The sequence below is a fragment of the Salvelinus fontinalis genome, chromosome 7 (genome assembly GCF_029448725.1).
Source record: "Salvelinus fontinalis isolate EN_2023a chromosome 7, ASM2944872v1, whole genome shotgun sequence".
NCBI classification, from domain to species: Eukaryota; Metazoa; Chordata; class Actinopteri; order Salmoniformes; family Salmonidae; genus Salvelinus; species Salvelinus fontinalis.
Window position 1 is genome coordinate 64,951,216 of NC_074671.1, and position 25,034 is coordinate 64,976,249.

General features: G+C 40.7%; 2 protein-coding genes and 1 pseudogene across 2 annotated transcripts in view; 2 read left to right on the forward strand and 1 right to left on the reverse strand.

Annotated features, from left to right (window-relative positions):
- LOC129860120 (zinc finger protein 91-like) overlaps window positions 1-25,034 on the reverse strand; it is a 398,291-nt gene that overhangs the window by 128,734 nt on the left and 244,523 nt on the right. The window lies entirely within an intron of this gene.
- Window positions 1-25,034, forward strand: part of LOC129860161 (zinc finger protein 883-like) — a 104,693-nt gene that overhangs the window by 50,760 nt on the left and 28,899 nt on the right. Inside the window, exon 3 of the mRNA XM_055930520.1 lies at window positions 1,149-1,382. Within this exon, the coding sequence (XP_055786495.1) occupies window positions 1,149-1,382 (234 nt within the window). The remainder of the gene's footprint in view (window positions 1-1,148; window positions 1,383-25,034) is intronic.
- Window positions 4,497-8,524, forward strand: LOC129858871 (zinc finger protein 658B-like; annotated as a pseudogene).

Here is a 25,034-nt window from a genome sequence, read left to right on the forward strand (position 1 = left end):
TGGAGCTGAATGTCAACATTAAAGATGAAGAAGAGGAGGAGAAGATTGGAAAATCTCATGGTAAGAGCAGGTTCTAAGTTTGTGTTTTTCGTTCCAACTTCCCACTGTGTATGAAAAGTTGCAGTAGAACTGTTTCATGATGAACTGTTTCAATGAGAAGGTAGAAGTGCCCACTATTTATAGACTATAGAATTAGAATAATCATTCTATTTCCATGATTCCAAAAGATCACCTTGGTGTTTTGATCTAAATTGCAATTGCAACATTTGGTTAAAAATAAGCACTAGTATCTTTGCCCAGTGTGTAAATTATCTCAAATGAGTGCAGGAAATTATTCTCGGTTGAAGTTGAATTGAACACTATAAAACAATCAGAATGGAGAAAGACCCATTGAACATTTTTTTGAATATAAGTGTTGCCACCCTAGGGTCACGCACTACTCATAAAGCAAATGTAGAACTTTTATTAATCAAAAACATAAAATACCGTCAAAAATGTGAAAAATACCACGGTATGATATTTTTGCCACGTCGCCCAGCCCTTTGTTAGAGCAAAAACCAAGCCATGAGGTCGAAGGAATTGTCCGTAGAGGTCCATGGAAGGAAATATTCACAAGCTGGTAAAATGGCGGCGCCCATCAACGGACTTCGGTGCAGGCAGTGTGGGTGCAGCAGAGACAATTTTAAGGCCGCACTACTGTTTTGAAGCTAAATGTAATGATTATCAGTTTCTACATGTGTAAAATATTGACACATTCAGTTTCTGTCTATAAACGATACTATGGTGTGAACGGAAATACAATTGTTTTTTGATTGGAATAATACCGTGAAGAGGGTTAAGGAAAATAGTACATGGTGCTGCCAAAAACTAACTGTAAACTTGTACTAAATGGTTTTTGAGTCTTGTATGCATTTATCTACTACATGTTAAGTATTAGCTCAAAAGTATTGTGGAGCTCCTGCACCTAAATATAAACAGTACCGGCACCCAAAATGAGTATGGGCAACTATTTCAGTCCAAGTCAACCACTGAATTAGATAATTGAACAAGAACAAATATAATATATTTAATAGAGAATAAAGAAAGTGCCAGAACTATCAAGAGAATAACTTTTGCGTCTGTTTCTCCTCTACTACTTGCCAACTCAGGTATGAGGCCGGTAACATCAACAGAGAGGACAAACCCAGCCTGCCTCTCTCCTTCCACACTGAGTCCAAACCTACAGTCACTGGGTCCTGATTGTGACAGTGGAGCCCAGTTTGCACTGCAGGATCCAGAGATGGCATCAGTGAAGCTGGAGGACTGCAGTCAAACACTGGAGCTAAATGCCAACATTAAAGATGAAGAAGGGGAGGAGAAGATTGGGAAATCTGTTAATCATGGTAAGAGCAGGGTTCTATCTAACTAAGTTTGTTTTTCATTCCAACTTCTCACTGTGTATGAAAAGTTGCAGTAGAACTGTTTCATGATGAACTGTTTCCATGAGAAGGTAGATGTTATTTCATGGTACTGAGACTTGTATGGTTTGACACCAGTATTGCCAGCATTTGTTTTATTAACTGGGCTATCTGGAGTGTTCAGAGTAGATTGATGAAGTGAAGTAGACAAACTGACAGTGTTTTAAAGTTATATGAAATGAGTCTGTGTAGTTTCTAACCCTTGTGGTAGTGAGTGGAGGATGATATGGGTCATAATTTTCTTGATTTATGAGATACTGTTAGAATAGTTTTATTCTCCTTTTGTATTGCACAGCCTACTTCTGTGAATACGTACAGGTAGCCTAGTGGTTAGAGCATTGGGACAGTAACCGAAAGGTTGCTGGATCGAATCCCCGAAGACAAGGTAATAATCTGTTCTGCCCCTGAGCAAGGCAGTTAACCCACTGTTCCCCGGGCGCCGAAGATGTGGATGTCGATTATGGCAGCCCTCCGCACCTCTCTGATTCGGAAGACACATTTCAGTTGAATGCATTCAGTTGTACAACTGACGCGGTATCCCCTCTCCCATTTGGAAAGTTTTTAGACCCCTTGACCTTTTCCACGTTTTGTTATGTTACAGCCTTATTCTAAAATTGATTAAATAAACAATGTTCCTTATCAATCTACACACAATGACCCATAATGACAAAGCAAATACAGGTTTTTAAAAATATTTTCACATTTATATAAAACAAACAAATACCTTATTTACATAGGTATTCAGACTTTTTGCTATGATACTCGACATTGAGCTCATGTGAATCCTGTTTCCGTTTCTCAACTTTGAGATGTTTTTTATATATATGCACATTATCGAACAAAACATAAATGTATTGTGTAACATGATGTTATATGACTCATCTGATGAAGAATTTCAAAGGTTAGTGATTAATTCTATCTCTATTTGGGGGTTTTGTGCAAGCTACCTGTGCTGTGAAAGAAATGTGTGTGCTTTTTTGTATTTGGTGGTGAGCTAACATAAATATACGTGGTGTTTTCGCTGTAAAACATTTAAAAAATCGGACATGTTGGCTGGATTCACAAGATGTTTATCTTTCATTTGCTGTATTGGACTTGTTAATGTGTGAAAGTTAAATATTTCAAAAAAATATTTTTGAATTTCGCGCGCTGCCTTTTCAGTGGAATGTGGGGGGGGGGCTTCCGCTAGCGGAACCCCGGGGCTAGACAGGTTAAGATCAGATGTTTCATAGATTACAACATTTGCAGAATGTCGGCCAAAATCCATCTCGTTCCATCTTCTCCCACTGCTAAGCGGATGCTTCATATTTATACATCTTTTGAAATATCTGTCTCATTGTTCTACCTGTGGCTGCACTGTGGAAGTGCAGGAAGTTCAGGGCAGGCACACAACATTCTTCAGTATAAAGAAACGCCAGAACTGTTGTGAAGAAGATACCCTTTTTGTTCGTTTCCATGTATTACTACAGATATTTAATGGCACGTTTAAACTGTCTAATATCGAAAGAACATGTCATACCATGCTAGGAAACATCCATTAACCTTTCACTAGTCACCAACCCGGATCCGGGAGCACCCCCCCCCCCCCCCCCCCCCCCCCACTGAGTAGCATAGCTAGCATAGCGTCACAAGTAAATTGTAGCATCTAAATATCATTAAATCACAAGTCCAAGACACCAGATGAAAGATACAGATCTTGTGAATCCAGGCATCATTTCTGATTTTTAAAATGTTTTACAGGGAAGACACTATGTAAATCTATTAGCTAACCACGTTAGCAAAAGACACCATTTTTTTTACTCCAACAGTTTTTTCCTGCGTCAGTAGCTATCACTAATTCGACTAAATAAAAATATATAGCCACTAACCAAGAAACAACTTCATAAGATGACAGTCTGATAACATATTTATGGTATAGCATAGTTTTTTCTTAAAATGTGCATTTGTCAGGTATAAATCACAGTTCTACATTGCAGCTGCAATCTGAAATAGTGCCGAAGCAGCCAGAATAATTACAGAGACCAACGTCATATAACTAATTACTCATCTTAAAACATTTCAGAAAAATACACAGCGTACAGATATTGAAAGCCCAACATCTGGTGAATCCAAACAATGTTTCAGATTTATTCAATGTTTTATAGCGAAAACAAAATGTAGCGCTAAATTAGCATAGCCACGCCAGCCAGAACCAGCTGGGCGCCCACGACCAGTTCACATGCACGACAGATATATGAAATAACATCGTAAATTGGGTCTTACTTTTGCTGATCTTTCATCAGAATGTTGATCAAGGTGTCCTTAGTCCAGATGAGTCGTTCTTTCCATTCAGAATGGTACCTTTCCCACTTCATTTAGCATTGGTACTGGTCGAGTGGCACGGATCTCTCAAACGAAAATAAAATCGGAGAACGGAACACCGCAAAACTCCCGAAAAAATTCAAATAATCTGATTAAACTATATCCTCTTATGGCTCAAATATCAGCAGTGAGTATCAGCAGTGAGTAACCTGGAAAGAGGTGGCCATTTCAAACGGCCTCGTACTCAATTCTTGCTCGTACAATATGCATATTATTATTACTATTTGGATAGAAAACACTGTCTAGTTTCTAAAACAGGTTTAATTATTTCTCTAAGTGAAACATAACTCTTTTTACAGCCCATTTTCTATCTGGAAGTGACTTTTCCAAGAAGCTGTCTCTCTTCAAGATACTCTCTATAAAAGGCCTTGGCACTTAGGACTGTACAAACACGTCACACGCCTTCCCCTGGGTGTCAAGCGGAAGTGAGAGAAGAAATGAGTTGATTATCTCTGTCAGGGACTGAAAAGAACATCTTGGAGTGAGAAGTGCGCACTTTATTTTTTTTTTCTGGGCGCGAAGTAGGAACTGGGCTGCGCTCCTGGAAAACCCTCGTTATAGGTGAATATGACCTCCAGCTTCGATTTTTTTTGATACATGTCACAATATCATCCTAAAGTATGTTTTTTCAATATACTTTAATTATATTATTGAAATTTATTCTGGACTTTAGACGTGATGCGACGCAAGAATTTTGTCAAGACGGAGAGGTTAGCACGGCATGGCCAGTGTGCCATGCTAATTCAAGAGGGGCATCGTTCGTTCTGGGTCCAAATGAAGACGGATCTGAACAAAGGACCCTTTGGAGAACATTCTGATGGAAAATCAACAAAGATAAGGACCCAATTTGGGATGCTTTTTCATATATCTGTCGAACTGTGCTATCGCTAGCGTTTGACTAGAATCAATGCTGCTGTGTGTTAGCTATTGTAGTAAGCTAATATAACGATATATTGTGTTTTCGCTGTAAAACACTTCATAAATCGGAAATATTGTCTGTATTCACAAGATCTTTCTCTTTCATTAGCTATCCACCATATATTTTTCTGAAATGTTTTCTGATGTGTAATTAGTAGTTGACGTTGGTGTCTGTATTTTCTCTGGCTACTGCCATGCGATTTCTGACTGTAGCTTTGATGTTGGCTAAGATGGTAGCAGTAATGTAAAACTGATTTATAGCTAAAATATGAAAATTCTTCAAACAAAACATAGATTTATTGTGTAACATGTTATAGGACTGTCATCTGAGGGAGTTTTTTCTAGGTTATTTAGGTTGGTTCTAGGTTATTTAGGTTGGTTCTAGGTTAGTTTGGTTAGCTTTGTGCATGCTACTTGCATGCTACCGTTGCTGTGAAAAATGTCTGTCTGTCTTTTGTATTTGGTGGTGAGCTAACATAAATATATGTGGTGTTTTCGCTGTAAAACATTTTAAAAATCTGAAATATTGGCTTTATTCACAAGATCTTTGTCTTTCATTAGCTATCCACCATATATTTCTCTGAAATGTTTTCTGATGTGTAATTAGTAGTTGACGTTGGTGTCTGTATTTTCTCTGGCTACTCCCGTGCGATTTCTGACTGTAGCTTTGATGGTAGCATGAATGTAAAACTGATTTATAGCTAAAATATGCAATTTTTTTGAACAAAACAGATTTATTGTGTAACATGTTATAGGACTGTCATCTGAGGTAGTTTTTTCTAGGTTATTTAGGTTGGTTTTAGGTTAGTTAGGTTGGCTTGTGCATGCTACTTCATCCTACTTGTGCTGTGAAAAATGTCTGTCCTCTTTTTTATTTGGTGGTGAGCTAACATAAATATATGTGGTGTTTTCTCTGTAAAACATTTAAAAAATCGGACATGTTGGCTGGATTGACAAGATGTTTATCTTTCAAATGCTCTATTGGACTTGTTAATGTGTGAAAGTTAAATATTTAAAAAAAATAGATTTTGAATTTCGCGCCCTGCACTTGAGCTGGATGTTGTCAGAGGTGTCCCGGTATCGGGCTTGCAGCCCTAACAGGATATTGAAAAAACATACATTACGATGATATGGTCACATGTATCAAACAAAATTCGAGACGGAGATAGTTTTCATCCGTAATGGCCGCACAACAGAAGGCAATCGCACCTCCAAGTCGCGCGATTCAGAGAACCGGAAGTGGGCGGTCACGCCAAGGAAATAGGTCTTATTTCACGTCAGAACAAGATAAACACAAAATTTCTCCTCTGACGTCCTCTTGACACCCAGAGGAAGGCGTATGAAGTGTGTTTCGGGTCATACGTGGCATGACCATATATAGGCAGAGCGTTGAAGCAAGCATAGACATCTTGCATTCTACTTCCTGGTCAGGGAAAGTGCTGTCAAATGACTTCTGTTTCACTCAGAGACAAAATTGAAACGGTTTTAGAAACTAGAGATTGTTTTCTATCCAATAGTATCATTAATATGCATATAGTAAGAGCAATAATTGAATAAGAGGCAGTTTAATTTGGAGAGGCAAAATGTCGAAGTTGAAAAAGAACCCCCTGTATTCTCAAGAAGTTAACTTCTTATTGCTGCAGGGGCAGTATTGAGTAGATTGGATGAAAAGGTACCCAGTCCCAGTTGCTAATATATGCATATTATTATTAGTATTGGATAGAAAACACTCCGAAGTTTCTAAAACAGTTTGAATGATGTCTGTGAGTATAACAGAACTCATATGGTAGGCAAAAACCTGAGAAAGAAATCCCCTTTGAGCCTGGTTCCTCTCTGTTTCTTCCAAGGTTCCTGCTTTCTAGGGAGTTTTTCGTGGCCACTGTGGTTCTACATCTGCATTGCTTGCTCTTTGGGGATTTCGGATTGTTTTCTGTAAAGGACTTTTTTACAACTTATGTAAAAAGAGCTTCATAAAATACATTTGATTGACATGTATATCACACCAATTGACTGGTTGTTCTGATATTGTTCACACAGGAGACCATGTTGAGACATTCTCTACATCCAGAGAGCATCAGCAGGAAGATCACAGAGCAAAGAGGTCTTACCACTGCTCACATTGTGAGGAGATTTTCCCATTTCTATCAAAGCTAAAAATACACCTAAAAATACACACAGGAAAAAAGCTTTACTCCTGCTCTGAATGTGGAAAATGCTTCAAGACATCAACTGCGCTAAAAGTTCATCATGGAACACACAGAGGAGAGAAGCATTTCTCCCGCTCTGACTGTGGAAAGAGTTTCTCTCGACTGGGTACCTTAAAACAACATGAACGTACACACAAAGGAGAGAAGCCTTACTCCTGCTCTGACTGTGGAAAGAGTTTTACTCGACCAAGAAACCTAAAACAACATGAACGTATACACACAGGAGAGAAGCCTTACTCCTGCTCTGACTGTGGAAGGAGTTTCTCTCAACTGGGCCACCTAAAACGTCATGTACGTATACACAAAGGAGAGAAGCCTTACTCCTGCTCTAAATGTGGAAAATGCTTCACAACAGCAATTGGGCTAAAAGTTCATCAGAGAACACACACAGGAGAGAAGCCTTACTCCTGCTCTGACTGTGGAAGGAGTTTCTCTCAACTGGGCCACCTAAAACGTCATGTACGTATACACACAGGAGAGAAGCCTTACTCCTGCTCTAAATGTGGAAAATGCTTCACAACATCAATTGGGCTAAAAGTTCATCAGAGAACACACACAGGAGAGAAGCCTTACTCCTGCTCTGACTGTGGGGTGAGTTTCTCTCAACTGTGCAACCTAAAAAGACATGAACGTTTACACACAGGAGAGAAGCCTTACTCCTGCTCTGACTGTGGAAGGAGTTTCTCTCAACTGCCACCTAAAAACACATGAACGTTTACACACAGGAGAGAAGCCTTACTCCTGCTCTGACTGTGGATCCAGTTTCTCTCGCCTGGGTACCTTAAAACAACATGAACGTATACACACAGGAGAGAAGCCTTACTCCTGCTCTGACTGTGGAAGGAGTTTCTCTCAACTGGGCCACCTAAAACGTCATGTACGTATACACACAGGAGAGAAGCCTTACTCCTGCTCTAAATGTGGAAAATGCTTCACAACATCAATTGGGCTAAAAGTTCATCAGAGAACACACACAGGAGAGAAGCCTTACTCCTGCTCTGACTGTGGGGTGAGTTTCTCTCAACTGTGCAACCTAAAAAGACATGAACGTTTACACACAGGAGAGAAGCCTTACTCCTGCTCTGACTGTGGAAGGAGTTTCTCTCAACTGCCACCTAAAAACACATGAACGTTTACACACAGGAGAGAAGCCTTACTCCTGCTCTGACTGTGGATCCAGTTTCTCTCGCCTGGGTACCTTAAAACAACATGAACGTATACACACAGGAGAGAAGCCTTACTCCTGCTCTGACTGTGGAAAGAGTTTCTCTCGACTGGACACATTAAAAAAACATGAACGTATACACACAGGATAGAAGCCTTACTTCTGCTCTGACTGTGGAAAGAGTTTCTTTCAACTGGGTAACTTAAAACAACATGAACGTATACACAAAAGCGAGAAGCCTTACTCCTTTTCTGACTGTGGGGCAAGTTTCTCTCTTCCGGACACCTTAAAACGATCTGAACATATACACACACTGGAGAAGCCTTACTCCTGCTCTGACTGTGGAAAGAGTTTCTCTTGAATGTGCCATTTAAAAAGACACCAAGGGAAACACAAGAGAGGAGCCTTACCACTGATCTGACTGTAGAAAATGTTAAAACACCAGCTGAGCTTAAAGGTCATTAGAGAAAAGACAAAAGAGAGAAGCCTTACTTCTGCTCTCAATGTGGCAAGAGTTTTTCCCAATTGGGCAATGTAAAAACACACCAACAGATACACACTTGAGAGAAGCCTTATCACTGCACTGACTGTGGGAAGAGATTCTACAGATTGGGCCATTTTAAAAAGACACCAATGTTTACATATAGGAGAGAAGCCTCATCAGTTCTCTGACCAGCTAAGATTAGACACTCCACTTTATTCTCATATCATTAAATAATTGGCAACGTTGAATTGGATCAGATGAAGAAAGTGTAGAACACTATTGTAATCCTATAGTTTCTCACTGTGAGAGAAAAATGCAGAGGAAAGGGAGTGTTATAGAATGTTAGCCACTTGTCAGTTTTGGTGAGTTTTGTGAGCTTCTACTGTAAAGATATTGAGATTACCTTGAATTTGCTTTTAGGGTTGAATATCATCTGTGAGGCGTCTCACAATGGATTCTGATGGGTGACTGGGTGGTACTGATTCCCTCTGCAGTTTTCTGTGGGAATGAGCTGGTAGACACAACATACACTGATTTTGCAAAACATTAAGGACACCTTCTCTTTTCATGACATAGACTGACCAGGTGAACCCAGGTGAAAACTATAATCCTTAATGATGTAGTTGTTGTTGTATTTATTTTGGATCCCCATTAGCTTTCAGTAGAAAACAAGATGTTGCAGTGGGCTAAGGAATGAAAACACTGGAGAATTTAAAAAACATTGCCTGGTCTGATGAATCGCTGTTCCTGCTGTTTCACGCTGATGGGAGGAAACCACGAGTACAACATTGCATGCTGGTGGTGGTGGTGGTATGATGGTGTGTTTTCATGCCACATATTGGGCCCCTTGATAAAAGTGGAGCAACGTTTGTGTAAAGATCATTGCCAATCAGGTGCATCCCTTCATGGTGGCAGTGTATCCATCTGCAAATAGATTTTTTTCAGCAGGATTATGCCACAAGGCTTGTCCAGAACTGATTCTAAGAACATGACAGGGAATTCAGCTTAATGCAGTGGCCTGAATTGGATCAAATGAAGAAAGTGTAGAACACTATTGTAATCCTATAGTTTCTCACTGTGAGAGAACTGTGCAGAGGAAAGGGAGCGTTATAGAATGTTAGCCTCTCTTTACTGATCAGTGTGCACCTTGTCAGTTTTGGTGTGAGAGAGAATAAAGTAGACGGCACACGTCAAACGTTTGATTTTTGACCCTATGTCCGGATGACGTGTGCATGCCCATATTTGGGCATCCGGTCAGGACATCCTGGCGGGAAGTGATCTCATATATGGGCATCCTGTTCCTGTTCTCACGCCTTAGTGAGTGCGACAATATTTATATAATGCCTTTGAAGTTGTCATGATGATTGATGTCTAGGGACCTCTTTGAACTGGGGAGATGAACATTTCAAAGAGTTTGACCCCCCACCCCCTGTTTTATTGACCTTAGGGTTGTTGTCTATGAAACACAAATGTCCTGGGATATTGGGGTTGGCAGACGCCTTATACAAAAGCCCAGAACAAGACATGCGGCCCCAGAACACTAAACAAGATTTTTAAAATCAGCATGGATTTTGTGATCAGTGGCAAAGCAGTGATGACTGTAACAACGGAAGCAGGACCTCGGTTGAAACATAGAGAAAGGGCCAAGTATCAAGCCACAATATACGATGCGCCAAAAAATCGGTTTCTAAGTGTGTATAGAACCCAAATACCGCCCGCAACTGCGCTGAAAGGTCAAGTGCTGATGTCTAATGGACATCAATGGGGGTATCGGTTTGATTACCTGGCCTGTAGAGTGAACCTCTATACGGTAGCCGAAGGAGAAGAATATACAGACCAGACTTTAGGAGTGGACTACGGGCTTGAAGACTGCATGGTTTTTCGCAAGGTTGTGTCCCGAACTGAGCCTTATCACCAAGGGGTATAGCTTGTTCACGGGCTACGAGACCCGTTGGGAAGGTGCCCCTGACTCCTCAGGAAGAATATTTCACAGGGTGAAAATACAAAGAAAGAATGGACTTCCATGTGGCTACGTGGAGTTCTATATCAGCAACGAGGAAACCCGCAAAATTTAGTACGACATACAGCTTACGTTATAGCGAGACAGCGCCAGCGCCCAAAATAAGAGCGGAAAATAATCCTAAACATTTTCGACAGAAATACGAAATAACATCATAAATGGGTCCTACTTTTGCTGAGCTTCCATCAGAATCTTGTACAAGGGATCCTTTGTCCAGAACAATCGTTGTTTGGTTTTAGATTGTTCTTTTTTCCTCTCGAATTAGCAACCAAAGCTAGTCAAGTGACACAAGGCTGTCCATCACTAACAAACGCAGAGAACGGAACACGCCGAAGCTCACGATAAAATTTCAATAATCTGATTAAACTATATTGAAAAAAACATACTTTACGATGATATTATCACATTTATCAAATAAAATCAAAGCCGGAGATATTAGCCGTCTATAACAAAAGCTTTTCAGAAGCCAATGCTGATGTCCTACCCGCGCCTTCCTGAACAAAGGAAATTGGGGTCCTGTCATTCCAAGACCTCTCTTTTGACCATAGATATAGCTATACACTCCATTTAACCTCTCACTGCCTATTGACATCTAGTGGAAGGCGTATGAAGTGCATGTATACTAATAGATTTTAAGCAAATTAATAGGGAGGCCCTGGAACAGAGCCTCGATTTCAGATTTTTCACTTTCTGACAGGAAGTTTGCTGCAAAATGAGTTCTGTTTTACTCACAGATATAATTCAAACGGTTTTAGAAACTTGAGAGTGTTTTCTATCCAATAGTAATAATAATATGCATATTGTACGAGCAAGAATTGAGTACGAGGCCGTTTGAAATGGGCATCTTTCATCCAAGCTACTCAATACTGCCCCTGCAGCCATAAGAAGTTAAAGCCTCCAGTTCTTCATTTCATCATACACCATGGATATTCATACAACATACCAGGACTCCGATACGACATGGGGGCCAGACCCTAAGGACTCTATGCCTCGCAGCCCGACATTCTACTCCCCCCTGGCGAGACCCACAACACCCCCTACATTTACACAGCCTGAGGATGTGTTTGAAGGGGTAGTCAGGACTATTTTTGTGGACACCATCAAGGCCTTGGTAGCCACACTTTTAGACGTGGTGATTGGAGAATATATAAGAGAAAAATGCATCGGTTGTGAGATCAATCAACCCAGCCAGCGCCGTCATCTGTGCCTATATGACCCGCCAAGATACTACTTCTTCAACCATTTTGAGGAGCTGGTGAAAAGACTGTGGTCCTGCAGGTTTATACCCTGGAGTCTATGGGTCTTGTGCCGTCTATCCCCAGAGTTTACGGGGTAACCGAGGCATTCCTACATGAACTGAAGGAGGCAATCTACATCCACGAGAAACTCAAAGAAATCCGACACACCCTGGTGGACAACAATAAATACCGGGAAGCTGTGGTGGCTGATGTGATGACTTTCTGGCTCAATAAACCCCAAGAGACCGAGTGACATTTTGTTATTTAGTTGTAAAGCAATGGGTAACTATGTGTCTACGATGTTAGAGAGAATAAATAAAATTCTTCTTTTGAGAACTTACAAATGTTATGCATCAGATTATTGAAAATTAAGTGAACAACGTTCTACACGACACACAATGCCTGGGTTAATGAAGAGCGTGTGCTGAAAATGGAACAAATCATGAATCATGTACGACATACGGGCGAGAGTCTGCAATGGACACAACTGGTATCTCGTCTTGTGGATGATTCTGAAGAATTAGAAACAACTTTGTCTAAGATTTTACTTTATTTGTTTGAAACCCCATTTAATTGTAACGTGTATCATATTTGTTGTTTATATGCTTATATATCGGACATGTGTGTTTTTAAAAATTCAGCGACACAAGCCTGTAAATCTAAACCAAATATACAGGGTGTTGCATGCTGTGATCGTTGAGAAAACTGGGACATGTATCCTGCAAAGAATCCTGAATTGTCTGTATACGTAATACTTGATGCATAAAATAAAAATTCTAAAATTAAAGTGAAATGTTGTCGTTATTTGAAAGTGGCTCATTAACGTTATTGTACCTCAGCGAGGCAAGAAGGATGGCGGAGCAGATGTTGAAAAACATTTATTATAATCCCTCTAACCCCGGGTCTTATGGTGGTAAAGAGCATTTCCAGAGAGCTATAGCCGAAGAAACCGGTAGCCTGTTAAGCGAATGAGTGGTTATCAGAGCAGGATGCATTAACTCTCCATAAACCTGTAAGAAAACAATTTCCAAGAAATAGAGTTTTTTTTCTGCGCATCCATTGTCCCAATTTCAGGCGGATCTATGTGACATGCAGGCCCTTGCAGATAAAAATGATGGAAATCGCTACATGCTAACGGTTATAGATATTTTCTCTAAAATAGCATTTGTAAGGGGCTTAAAAAATAAGAGCGGGGCAGAGGTGACCCGGGCCTTTGACTCTCTCTTGAATGAAGGAGGGGCCCCCAAGAAAGTGCAGACTGATGGCGGAAAATAATTTTTTAATAATACTTTTCAGAAACTCATGAAGATAAATGTGATAATATCATCGTAAAGTATGTTTTTTCAATATAGTTTTATTTGATTATTGACATTTTTTCGGGAGTTTAGGCGTGTTGCGTTCTTTGCGTTTGGTGACGAAGGAGAGCTTAGCGCCACTTGGCTAGTTTTGCTTGCTCATTCGAGAGGGAAAAATGCCATTCTAAAACCAAACAACGATTGTTCTAGATAAAGGACCCCTTGTACAACATTCTGATGGAAGATCATCAAAAGTAGGACCCATTTATGATGTTATTTCATATATCTGTCGAACATGTTTACTATTAGTTTGCGCCCAGATTTTGGGCGATCTCTCGCTGTAACGTAAGCTGCATGTCGTACTGAAGTTATGTTTAGAATTCTAACAGGGCGATTGCATAAAGAACTAGTGTATCTATCATTTCCTATACAACATGTATTTTTTAGTAAAGTTTATGAATAGTTATTTGGTCAGAATAGGTGAGTGTCAGAAACATATACGGAGATTCTGGAAAATAATTGCTACATGGTCACATTGTATAACCACGGATTTCAGCTCTAAATATGCACATTTTCGAATAAACCATATATGTATTGTGTAATATGATGTTATAGGACTGTCATCTGATGAAGTTTATGAAGGTTAGTGAAAAAAAATATATCTTTTGCTGGTTTATTCGCCATCGCTAACGTTGAATTGAATGAATGGGGTTGTGTGGTAGGCTATTGTAGTAAGCTAATATAATACTATATTGTGTTTTCGCTGTAAAACACTTAAAGAATCGGAAATATTGTCTGGATTCACAAGATGTTTGTCTTTCATTTGCTGTACACCATGTATTTTTCATAAATGTTTTATGATGAGTATTTAGGTATTTCAATTTGGTCTCTGTAATTGTTCTAGCTGCTTCGGTGCTATTTCCGATTGTAGCTGCAATGTAAAACTATGATTTATACCTCAAATATGCACATTTTTCGAACAAAACATAGATTTATTGTATAACATGTTATAAGACTGTCATCTGATGAAGTTCTTTCTTGGTTAGTTTGGTTGGTTCTTGGTTAGTTTGGTTGGTTTTGTGCATGCTACCTGTGCTGTGAAAATGTCTGTGCTTTTTTGTATTTGGTGGTGAGCTAACATAAATATACGTGGTGTTTTCGCTGTAAAACATTTAAAAAATCGGACATGTTGGCTGGATTCACAAGATGTTTATCTTTCATTTGCTGTATTGGACTTGTTAATGTGTGAAAGTTAAATATTTCTAAAAAATATCTTTTGAATTTCGCGCCCTGCACTTGGACGGGCTGTTGTCATAAGTGTACCGACACCGGCCTGCAGCCATAACAGGTTAACCCAACATTCAATAGAGAGGTCCAGTTATGTGGAGATAGCCCCACTCTCTGCCATTACCGACAACGGTCCTATAGAATTTTTCATACCAGGCCACGGTGACAACTATCTGGACTTCAACAACACCTTGGTGCATTTGCGTCTAAAAGTGACCAAAAGAGATGGCACTAATATTGCAGGCGATGCCAAAGTGAGTCTCATTAATTACCCAGTGGCCACCATCTTCTCCCAAGTGGACGTGACTTTGGGTGAATGCCTAATCAGTCAAAGCAGTGCCACATACCCTTATAGGGCCATCATGGAGTGTTTACTCAACTACACCGAAGACACTCTCAAGACACAATTCAGCGCCGGGCTGTTTAGCAAGGATACTGCAGGAGGCTCTATGGAATCGACAGACCCTTCCACTGGTGCAAACAAAGGACTGTAGGCACGCGCTCGCTACTGCGCCAAATCTCAAGAGTTTCATTTGCTAGGGCCTATACACTCTGACATTTTCTTTCAAGAACGTTTACTCTTAAATTCGGGTTGATTTAAGAGTAAAATTAACCAGGGCCAAGGTTGAGTTTTGCCTGATGTCTGCCCAGGACGGGGACTTTAGTTTAAAAGTGTTGGGGGCAACGCTTTTTATTAAAAAAGTGTCTATCTCCGGCAGTTCGTCTGGGTCACTCACAGGCTTTGATGAAAGGAAATGCCCTTTACCCTCTCCAAAGAATTACCATGAAAACCTTTAGCATACCTGTGGGCAGTAGAATCTGCAGTCAAGAAAACCTATTTCTAGGCCCTTTACCTCGATATGTGGTTATAGGTCTGGTTGATCACGCCTCTAATACGGGCAGCTTAGATAAAAAAAACTTTACTTTTCAACACTTCAATGCAGAGTATGTAGCTCTCCGTCAGGAAGGACGTCAGGTCCCTGCTAAGGCTTTCCAACCGCAATTTAATAACCGGATATCTGTGCAAGAATTTTACAATCTATTCCTGGCTACAGGGCGGCATCTAAAAGATCTCTCTTTACCTATTGACAGAAATGATTTTGCAGAGGGTTACACATTGTATGCTTTCAATTTATCACCTGATGATGACACCTCAGGAAATCTGTCTGTGGTGTCCCAAGGTAACCTCGGGCTGGAAATGCGTTTCCATACACCTTTAGCCTGTACAGTTAGCATGATTGTTTATGCATGCTCTGGTTCAATCTTGGAAGTGAATGCCCGAAGACAGGTCTTAGTGGATTATTATTAAGGATTGTTGAGCAAAGACATGAATACCCAAGAGTTGGAAGGGCTCATGAGCCGATTGATTGGAAAACAATTTTGTGGAGTGTTGGCTTGTGATGAATTACCTATTGAGAAATGGCCGGAGCGGCCTGCCATGTTTGTCAATACCCATCCTAAACACATGCCGGGTGAACATTGGCTCGCTATGACATTAGAAGAGGAAGGAGGAAGAAAAATCTAAACCTTTTTTTGATTCCTACGGCTTTCCCCCCGGTTTTTCACATTTCCCCAAATCTATTAAAGAATTTTTGACCAAAAACGGATCAAAGATATACTACAGCATCAAACAAGTGCAAGATAACCTATCCACTGCATGCGGTCAACACTGCGTATTCTACCTATGCCAAAGAGCCCGGGGAGTTTATTTTGAAGATGTTATGTCTCTTTATAAGGATGCTTTAAGAAGTAATGATAACGTTGTAGCTTGTTTTGTTAGAAAATATCAAAAGTGTTCAAATGTGTGTCCTTTAAGACCGTGTAATCAAGGCGTATGCTCACGTCAAATGTTTCAAGAATGCCACAAATGTTAAATTGCTTATTCTTTCAAATAAAATGTATTGAATGTATTGAATTTAATCATAGTCATTCAAAAGTCTAACCACCCAGAGAGATCGGGATTAGGAAATGGTCCTGAGACGTTCAGGGGGGTAAATGAGTTATCATCATCCCTTTCATATGGGGGCGGGGTTGTTGGGGCATCTTTAGGGGTGCTGTATCTCGTTGAAGGTTTTTGTTTTAAAACTTGAATCTGTTGACGTAGCTTATAGTTGGGTACACCCGAGAGGGGAATGTTGAGGATTGCCAGGGCCTTAAGAAACTGACGCCACCCGGGAGGTCTTCTGTCATCAACAACCTTGTGGGCAGCCGTGGTACTTTTAAGCAAGTCAAGCATATGTGAACCCCTGACAACAGCGCCCTGAAGGATAAACTCTCCTTTGTCATTCCAAGTAGCGGTCCCCTTTGAGTCTTTTATCTTGTTAATAATGTATCTAACATTTTTCCTGTTACGTACCAGAACATGTGTCAACATGTCCTGCATAACTTTATCTTCAACAGGCATTTGATCTTCAACAGGTAAGATCGCAGGTACAGGCCTTACAGGGGCTTGGCTCTCGCTAGGCTCGTCATCTTTTAAAGGGTCCGGTAGGGAAAGCGTTAAATGGTTGGTCTCTCTCTCCCCTTGTTTTACCAAGGCCAAATACCTTTGCAATAGGTTTGTGTATTTTTGGATCTTATCATAGGGGTTCAATCCTTTTCGGTTCAAAATATCCTTCATGGCCGTATCCAAATCATTTTCCGCTGTTTGTCTGATATTTTCAGGACCCTGCATTTGTTTTTTAAGTCTATCCAACTCTTGTTGGGGCGGCAGCGTAGCCTAGTGGTTAGAGCGTTGGACTAGTAACCGAAAGGTTGCAAGATCGAATCCCCGAGCTGACAAGGTACAAATCTGTCGTTCTGCCCCTGAACAGGCAGTTAACCCACTGTTCCTAGGCCGTCATTGAAAATAAGAATTTGTTCTTAACTGACTTGCCTAGTAAAATAAAGGTAAAATAAAATAAATAAATAAAATTGTTGTGGCACCAAATACATTTTATTGGCCATCACACTCGGTGTTCACCCCCCACGTCTGGCAGCAATAAGGCTGGTGATGAAGGGCACAGCTATACTTAGTAAAGGTAGAAGAAAACCCCCAGACTGTTGTATGCTATGTCTTTTCTTTTGAAGACTGGCCCCTTTATTGGCAAAGCGTTTGATCGCGGTCTTTTGTCTCTTTAATTTTTTCAATTGGGTCAGGGTGAGTGGAATGCGTCCTTTGAGAAGATTCAAAGCAATCTCACATAGGGATAATATGAGATCTGAAGAACAGCGACCCAAGATGGCCTTCCGTTCTTTAGTTGTAGACCCAACTAGGCTTCTCAAGAGGGGCAGGTTTCTTTTTAAATGCAGAGACATAGCTGTTACTTTTTTGGAATGTACGCAGCAGGCCACTGCCATGGGAACAGACCGGTTCGTAGCCTCAGGTGTTCTGGAGTATTTGCTTTTAAATCCACGATTAAATAAGAAAATGGCGCTTTGGTAGCGTCCTCATAGCTCTCCATAAAGTAGGATTTCTTTCCCGGGTACATCTGTTGAGCTAGAGTGCTAATTTGCAGTTTGTCTCTAGGATTTTTGAACAAAACCATGTAATTGGCGTTCAAGCTAATGGTACGGCTATTTTTACCTTGGTGAAACACATTCTGCACCAAGTAAAGCACGGACAGGTTTCTATGATGAGTATATTGGGTAAAAGCTCGTGCAATTTTGGGATGTTCGCTACCTGCAAATAGCATATCGTCCAAAACCAGCAGATTGTTTTTATGAGGAGGGAGAAGTTCATCATCAGACAGAGATTCAGGTATTCCTTCAACAAACTTGATTTTTATTGTCTTCAATAATTCATCATACAGAGGTTGATAACATGAATAACACCACACAATATTATCCGGCTTTTGAGATAACACATGTTCAGAATTCTCTAAAATACTTTTTCCAAAGCAAGTTTTACCGCTATTTGATGGGCCTGCGATTAAGGCCGAAAATGGCAGTTGCAACCGGGGGTCAAAACCAGCTACAGCAGTACTTATATCTTAAGCTTTAAGACACACTGGGGGGGCTTGTAGCATAAGTCAGTAGCCAAAGGGCAATGTGGTCCCGTCAGGCAATAGCAGTTTCTTGTCATAGACTACCCTGAATCTTTTAGTAAGTGGGGTGTTCCTTAGATGGAAGCCCTTTTTATCCCTAACAATTTTTTTGTAGGAGCTCAAAATCTCCAAGTCACTATTCTTGTCGTTTATGAACCCCTCGACCAAGCGTGTGATTGATTCCAAGTTTACACGCGGGGCATTTTCATAGTTTTGAGTCACGCCTTTGGCTTTCAACACCACGTGATTGTCTTTGGTCCTAAAAGCATAGCTTTTGGGTCCACATGAGGACCATTCTGTGATATTGTCACCCTCTTCGAGTTCACTCGTTAAACCACCCAGATAGTTGCTAAGTGGGGGGTTCCAATCACCCTGTTTGCTTACATAGACCACAGAGTCTGAGTCGTGGTAAAGAACCCGCCTCTGAAGCTGTTCCATGAGGGTGTACAGTTCAAGTCGGCCATAGGCCGTGGTAAATGCTGCAAGAAACACATTTACATTACCCGGGGGTAGAACCCACTTCTGGTTGCACCTCCTTTGCTCCAGGGCAATGTCTTGACTCAAGAATGAAAAATGTGAAATTTCGTATTGGTCCGGAAAAACAAATTCCAAAAATTCTTTGGGGTCTTTAACCTTTTCTCAATAGGGGGTGCTGTTTTCACTTTGTAAAAATTTTGTTCCCAAATTAAACTGCCTCGTACTCAATTCTTGCTCGTACAATATGCATATTATTATTACTATTGGATAGAAAACACTCTAGTTTCTAAAACCTTTTGAATTATATCTGTGAGTAAAACAGAACTCAAGTTGGAGCAATTTTCCTGTGAGGAAGTGAGAAATCTGAAATCAGGCAGGCTGTTCTGGGGTCAGTTTATTAATTTGCATGTCTTCTATTGGTCGAGATGCACTGCATACGCCTTCCCCTAGATTTCAGCAAATAGTGAGAATTGGAATGGAGTTGCTAGGCAGATCTGAGTTGGGTCCAGTCTTTTCATCTTTCGCCATGACGCAAGACAGACCTCAGGATGGCGTTCTGGAAAGCTACCGTTATAGGCCTTAGATATATCCGGCTCTGATTTTATTCGATATAGGTGTTAAAGACATCATAATGTTGTTATTTTAAACCGAGTTATATCAGTATATTGCGATTTTCGGTATTTTATTTGTGCTGCGTTATGGTGAGTTGGACACGTCTTCGCCACATGGCTAATGTTTACTGCTAATTCCAAAGTTGAAGGCGACAATCTACAACCGAGCAACGATTCCTCTGGACAAAGGACAACTTGCCCAAGATTCTGATGGGAGCTCATCAAAAAGTAAGAAGTATTTATGATGTTAATTCGTTGTTCTGTTGAAAAATGTAAAACTACTGTTCCGCCATTAATTTCGGTGCGGTCTCGCTTTAACGCACGCTGTATGTCGTAGTAACGTTAATTTTAATAATCTAACACAGCGGTTGCATTAAGATCTAATGTATCTTTCATTTGCTGTCCAACCTGTATTTTTTAGTCAAGTTTATGATTAGTTACTGATTAGATTCGGTGCCTCTCCCAAGATTTCTCCCGACATATTGTTGGCAGCTTGGCTACTATTCTCATTGTATAACCACGATTTGTGCCGCTAAATATGCACATTTTCGAACAAACTCTATATGTATTGTGTAATATGATGTTATAGGACTGTCATCTGAAGAAGTTTGAGTTGGTTAGTGAAAAAATTAATATCTTTTGCTGGTTTATTCGTTATCGCTATTGTTGGCTTGAATCAATGCTGTTGTGTGGTTGGCTATTGTAGTAAGCTAATATAATGCTATATTGTGTTTTCGCTGTAAAACACTTAAAAAATCTGAAATATTGGCTGGATTCACAAGATCTTTGTCTTTCATTTGCTGTACGCTGTGTATTTCTCATAAATGTTTTATGATGAGTATTTAGGTAATTCACGTTGGTCTCTGTAGTTATTCTAGTTGCTTTGGTGAGAGTTGTGATGGTGGCTGCAATGTAAAACTATGATTTATACCTGAAATATGCACATTTTTCTAACAAAACATATGCTATACAATAAATATGTTATCAGACTGTCATCTGATGAAGTTGTTTCTTGGTTAGTGACTATTTATATCTTTATTTGGTCGAAATTGTGATAGCTACCTATGCAGGAAGAAAATGGTGGGGGAAAAAAGTTGTGTCTTTTGCTATCGTGGTTAGCTAATAGAAATACATAGTGTTTTCGCTGTAAAACATTTTAAAAATCAGAAATGATGGCTGGATTCACAAGATGTGTATCTTTCATCTGGTGTCTTGGACTTGTGATTTAATGATGTTTAGATGCTAGTATTTACTTGTGACGCTATGCTAGGCTATGCTAGTCAGCTTTTTTACTGATGGGGTTGCTCCCGGATCCGGGATTGTGATGAAGTAGAAGTTAATGATCGACGTTGTTAGCATAATGCATCTCTGCGATAATTTCCCCCAAAGTTAGTTCAAGTACAATTTCGACACATTTCTTTTGGTTTTGTTGACCTCTATTCTGTCAGGGTCAAGAAGTATGCCTTCTCTGTCGTGATAGTCTTGAATGTACTTGTCTTTGCTCTCTTGATCTGTGACCGATGCAGGATAGCCTGAAGCCATTTGCTTGCATCTCAAGAAGGTCTTGATGTACTCTTTAAAAAGAGTGTCTGATTTCCTGGAAAAGTTCCACACTTCAAAGATGTTGGCCACACGATACCCCATCTCTAGAGCCTTAGAGAATTCAACTGTGACCCATACACCTGTCAGGGCTCTTTCTTGATCTGAGTGATCACAAGGGTTTTCCTGGTTGTTGTTTTCACGGCAGGTGCGACAAAGGGGAAAGAAAAGTTTTCCTTGAGGTCCCTTGTAAGGCAACACTGGTATAAACAAACCCCTAGGAGGGTAGACAGTTGCTTTGATCAGACCAAAATAGTTTTGGGGTAAGTCAGTCGCGGTGAATAATTTCCGGATGCCCCATAGGATAGCATGAGGAACTCATTACATGATGATAAAGGGATGTAAAATCTACATATCCTATTGTCTCGTCGGGTTGCGCTACATACCGCAATGTCAAAGCATTGGTACGGCCTCCATACAAGGCCTGTCGTGGTTCCAGGGGTTCTGGTGTGTCATAGCTGGAAAGGAAGGCTTGAACATGAGGATCAGACTTTTTGAGGGCTGTCCATTTGTGCTCCCACAAAACCACAACTTTTAACCCGTAAGTAGCCTGTAAAGAATCCAATTTGTCTTGAAACTCTTGGTACATTTCCCCAAAGGTCTTTTGGGTTAGGACACACATGGCCTTGGGGCACAAAGGAAGATTTACAACCGTGGAAGAAACAACCGTTGTACTCATACGATAGGTTTTCATGCAAGCCGATGCAATAGTTGTACAACTCCAGGGGTCAATGCCTGCATCTTTGATTACCTCTTCTCTGAATCTGAGGCATCCTTCACGAAGTATAACCAGATCATTGTCACAGTATAATTCCATATCTTTATGGAAATCAAAGGGGCCATGTCTTACTGTCTCGTACCACGTCATGAATCTCACGCTCTTTGGGAGACATTTGATCACACCCGTACATTTCGATGCAGGGATAAGATCCAATATAATGTAGATTCTCCTCAGATGTGAAGAAGTGGGAACCAGCCTTTCACAGAGTTTTCAAAACCCAAGGCCTCTGGCATTTGAGCCAATCTCATGGGTAAGAAGCTTAAACTGTCAATGTATCTCTGGTTGAAGGCGGGGTCTACAAAACACAAGATTTTACTACCTTGAGCTATGACACTGGGTGCAACGCCTTGCTGTATCAAGGGGTTCAGAAGAAGGTAGGAGTCATAGGCTCGAGCATTGTGCGCTATAAACGTGAAGGTTCTGTACTGGGGTTTTCTAAAGTGTTTTAGAAAGAGCAGTGCACAATTGGGTCCCTCGGCCGACCACTTTTCACCCTTGAAAGTCATGGTAGATACAAAAATAGGCAAATGAACCCGATTGCTGATTTGTCTCAAAATCATAGAACACGTATTTCTCTGAATGTTCATCTTCAGCCACGGGCTGAATATAACACTCGTGTTGCACTTCTTGAACCACTTCAGTGTCTCTGCTTTTCAAAGGCCCTTTACAGATTGGGCAATGTATGATTCCACACACATGCAGTTTAGGGCTATCTATTTTAAGGTTGTAATTGCAATGGCATTTTGGACATTTCTTGTTAATGTCACAACTGCTTACAGATTTACAGGCCTTGGGGTGCCATGTTTCAATTTTGTGTTTTTCGTAACAGTAGGCCGAACGACATGTGCGGTGGCAATCCTCACAGGGTGTCAAGTTTAAGGGTTGCATAGGACAATTTTTATCCAGACATACTGAACAGTTATAACGGCACGAGTGCCCCCCCATTCGGGTGTAGCCGGTATGGCATGATGGACACACATATGGGGCGCCTAAAAACGCTGTGATGTTAGTAACGGCATAGTAATGTTCGTTTTGCACATAAAAGTGCAGAGTCTGAGGTTGGGGGTTGTTTTGGAATTTCAAGAGAGCTGCATTAGCTCTACTGTGGTACAAAACCACAATCTTGATATTCAGAAAGTTTTCAAATTTGAGTATGTCAGAGAAAGCCACAGCATCATGTATACCTAGACCCACAGCAGTTTGGAGCTCTTTAGCCTTTTGTAACGCCGCTAGATCAGTACATCCAGGGTTGAGTAAATGGGACAGATCTATTGCAAAGCATAGCTTATTACCAGGATTGTGAACGTTTATGAGGCAGGCCCTTTTATTGCTTATGATTTCTGTTTGCATTAGGCTATCTAGCTTCCGTCTCTGACCCCCACCACCCTGGGGTTGACATATTAATTGCACTACAAGCTCGAGGGTCCTATCGGCTATGACGGATAAATTTGACTGAACAAGTCGTTCTAGCAGGGCGATAAATTGTTCAAGATCTGCTTCGCCATTGGGTAAAGTACATACAGTTTAAAGCATGTCATAATTAATTACACCTTTTTACTATGCCTTTCTTACAGATAAAGGGCCTGGTTAGCCCTGACCATTATTCGTATCCAATTCACCATCGCCATGCCTGGCTCTCTTGCACACACCATCAAAGCTCCGTAAGTTTTCACTCCATGGGTAGATAATCCGTCGGGCATGTAGATCCTGGGTATGTCTCAAGGATAGACGCGGCCAGTGCCGTAATTGTTCACGATTTTGGGAAAGACTGTCCAGCTTATTCATAGGGGTTATGAATATGGGATAATCAATCCATTTAAAGCTAAACACTGGCATAAAAAAGTTGACATCCATGCATGCTTTGGAAGATACATGAGAACTGACAGACTTTGTCGCATTTGCACTATCAAATTGTTCACATGCTAAAATTGTCACTTTGGAGTCAGGGCTATAGGCCATTGAAGCGATTCTTAGGGCCTTCAGATCACTGCGTCCGCAGACCTGTTCTTCCAGTGCATATCCGGGCACAGTTGTACCACTCAGGGCCTGTTCAATTTTACAGAGCGCTAGCCTAATCTTAAGCCATTCTCTCATCCCCATGCAGGAGAAAAACTCCTAGGTTTTGCCTGATAAAGGGGTTTGGGGCCACTGTCTGTGAATATCTTAACCGTAGAATCCTCCGGTTGGAATATGTAAGACATATGTCCCTCACTCGTACCCAAAACTCCTTTAAAACATTCTGGGGCTTCACACAGAACTTCCTCGAGGCTTTTGTCACTGGCTTCCTGACGCGAGACGCATAGCATCCCGAGAATTGGCCTAGGAGACATAATTTTCTGTTTAATGTTCAGGGTTTATTTAAAAAAATCTTGTTTAGTGTTCTGGGGCATGTCTTGTTCTGGAATTTATTTATAAGGTGTCTGCCAACCCCAATACCCCAGGACATTCGTGTTTCATAGACAACAACCCTAAGGTCAATAAAACAGGGGGCCATACTCTTCAAAATGTTCATCTCCCCAGTTCAAGGAGGTCCCTAGACATCAATCATCATGACAACTTCAAAGGCATTATATACATATTGTCGCACTCACTCTAAGGCGTGAGAACAGGAACAAGATGCCCATATATGGGCATAACCACGTGATCACTTCCCGCCAGGATGCCCTGACCGGATGCCCAAATATGGGCATGCACACGTCATCCGGACATAGGGTCATAAATCAAACGTTTGACGTGTGCCGTCTACTTTATTCTCTCTGGTGTGTTTTTTTAGCTTCTACTGTAAAGATATTGAGATTACCTTACGGTTGAATATCCTCTGTGAGGCGCCTCACAATAGATTCTGATGGGTGACTGGGTGGTACTGCTTCCCTCTGCAGTTTTCTGTGGGAATGAGCTGGTAGACACAACATACACTGATTTTGCAAAACATTAAGGACACCAGCTCTTTTCATGACATAGACTGACCAGCTGAACCCAGGTGAAAACTATAACCCTTACTTTTTAAAAACATTTTTTTTATTTCACCTTTATTTAACCAGGTAGGCAAATTGAGAACACGTTCTCATTTACAATTGCAACCTGGCCAAGATAAAGCAAAGCAGTTCGA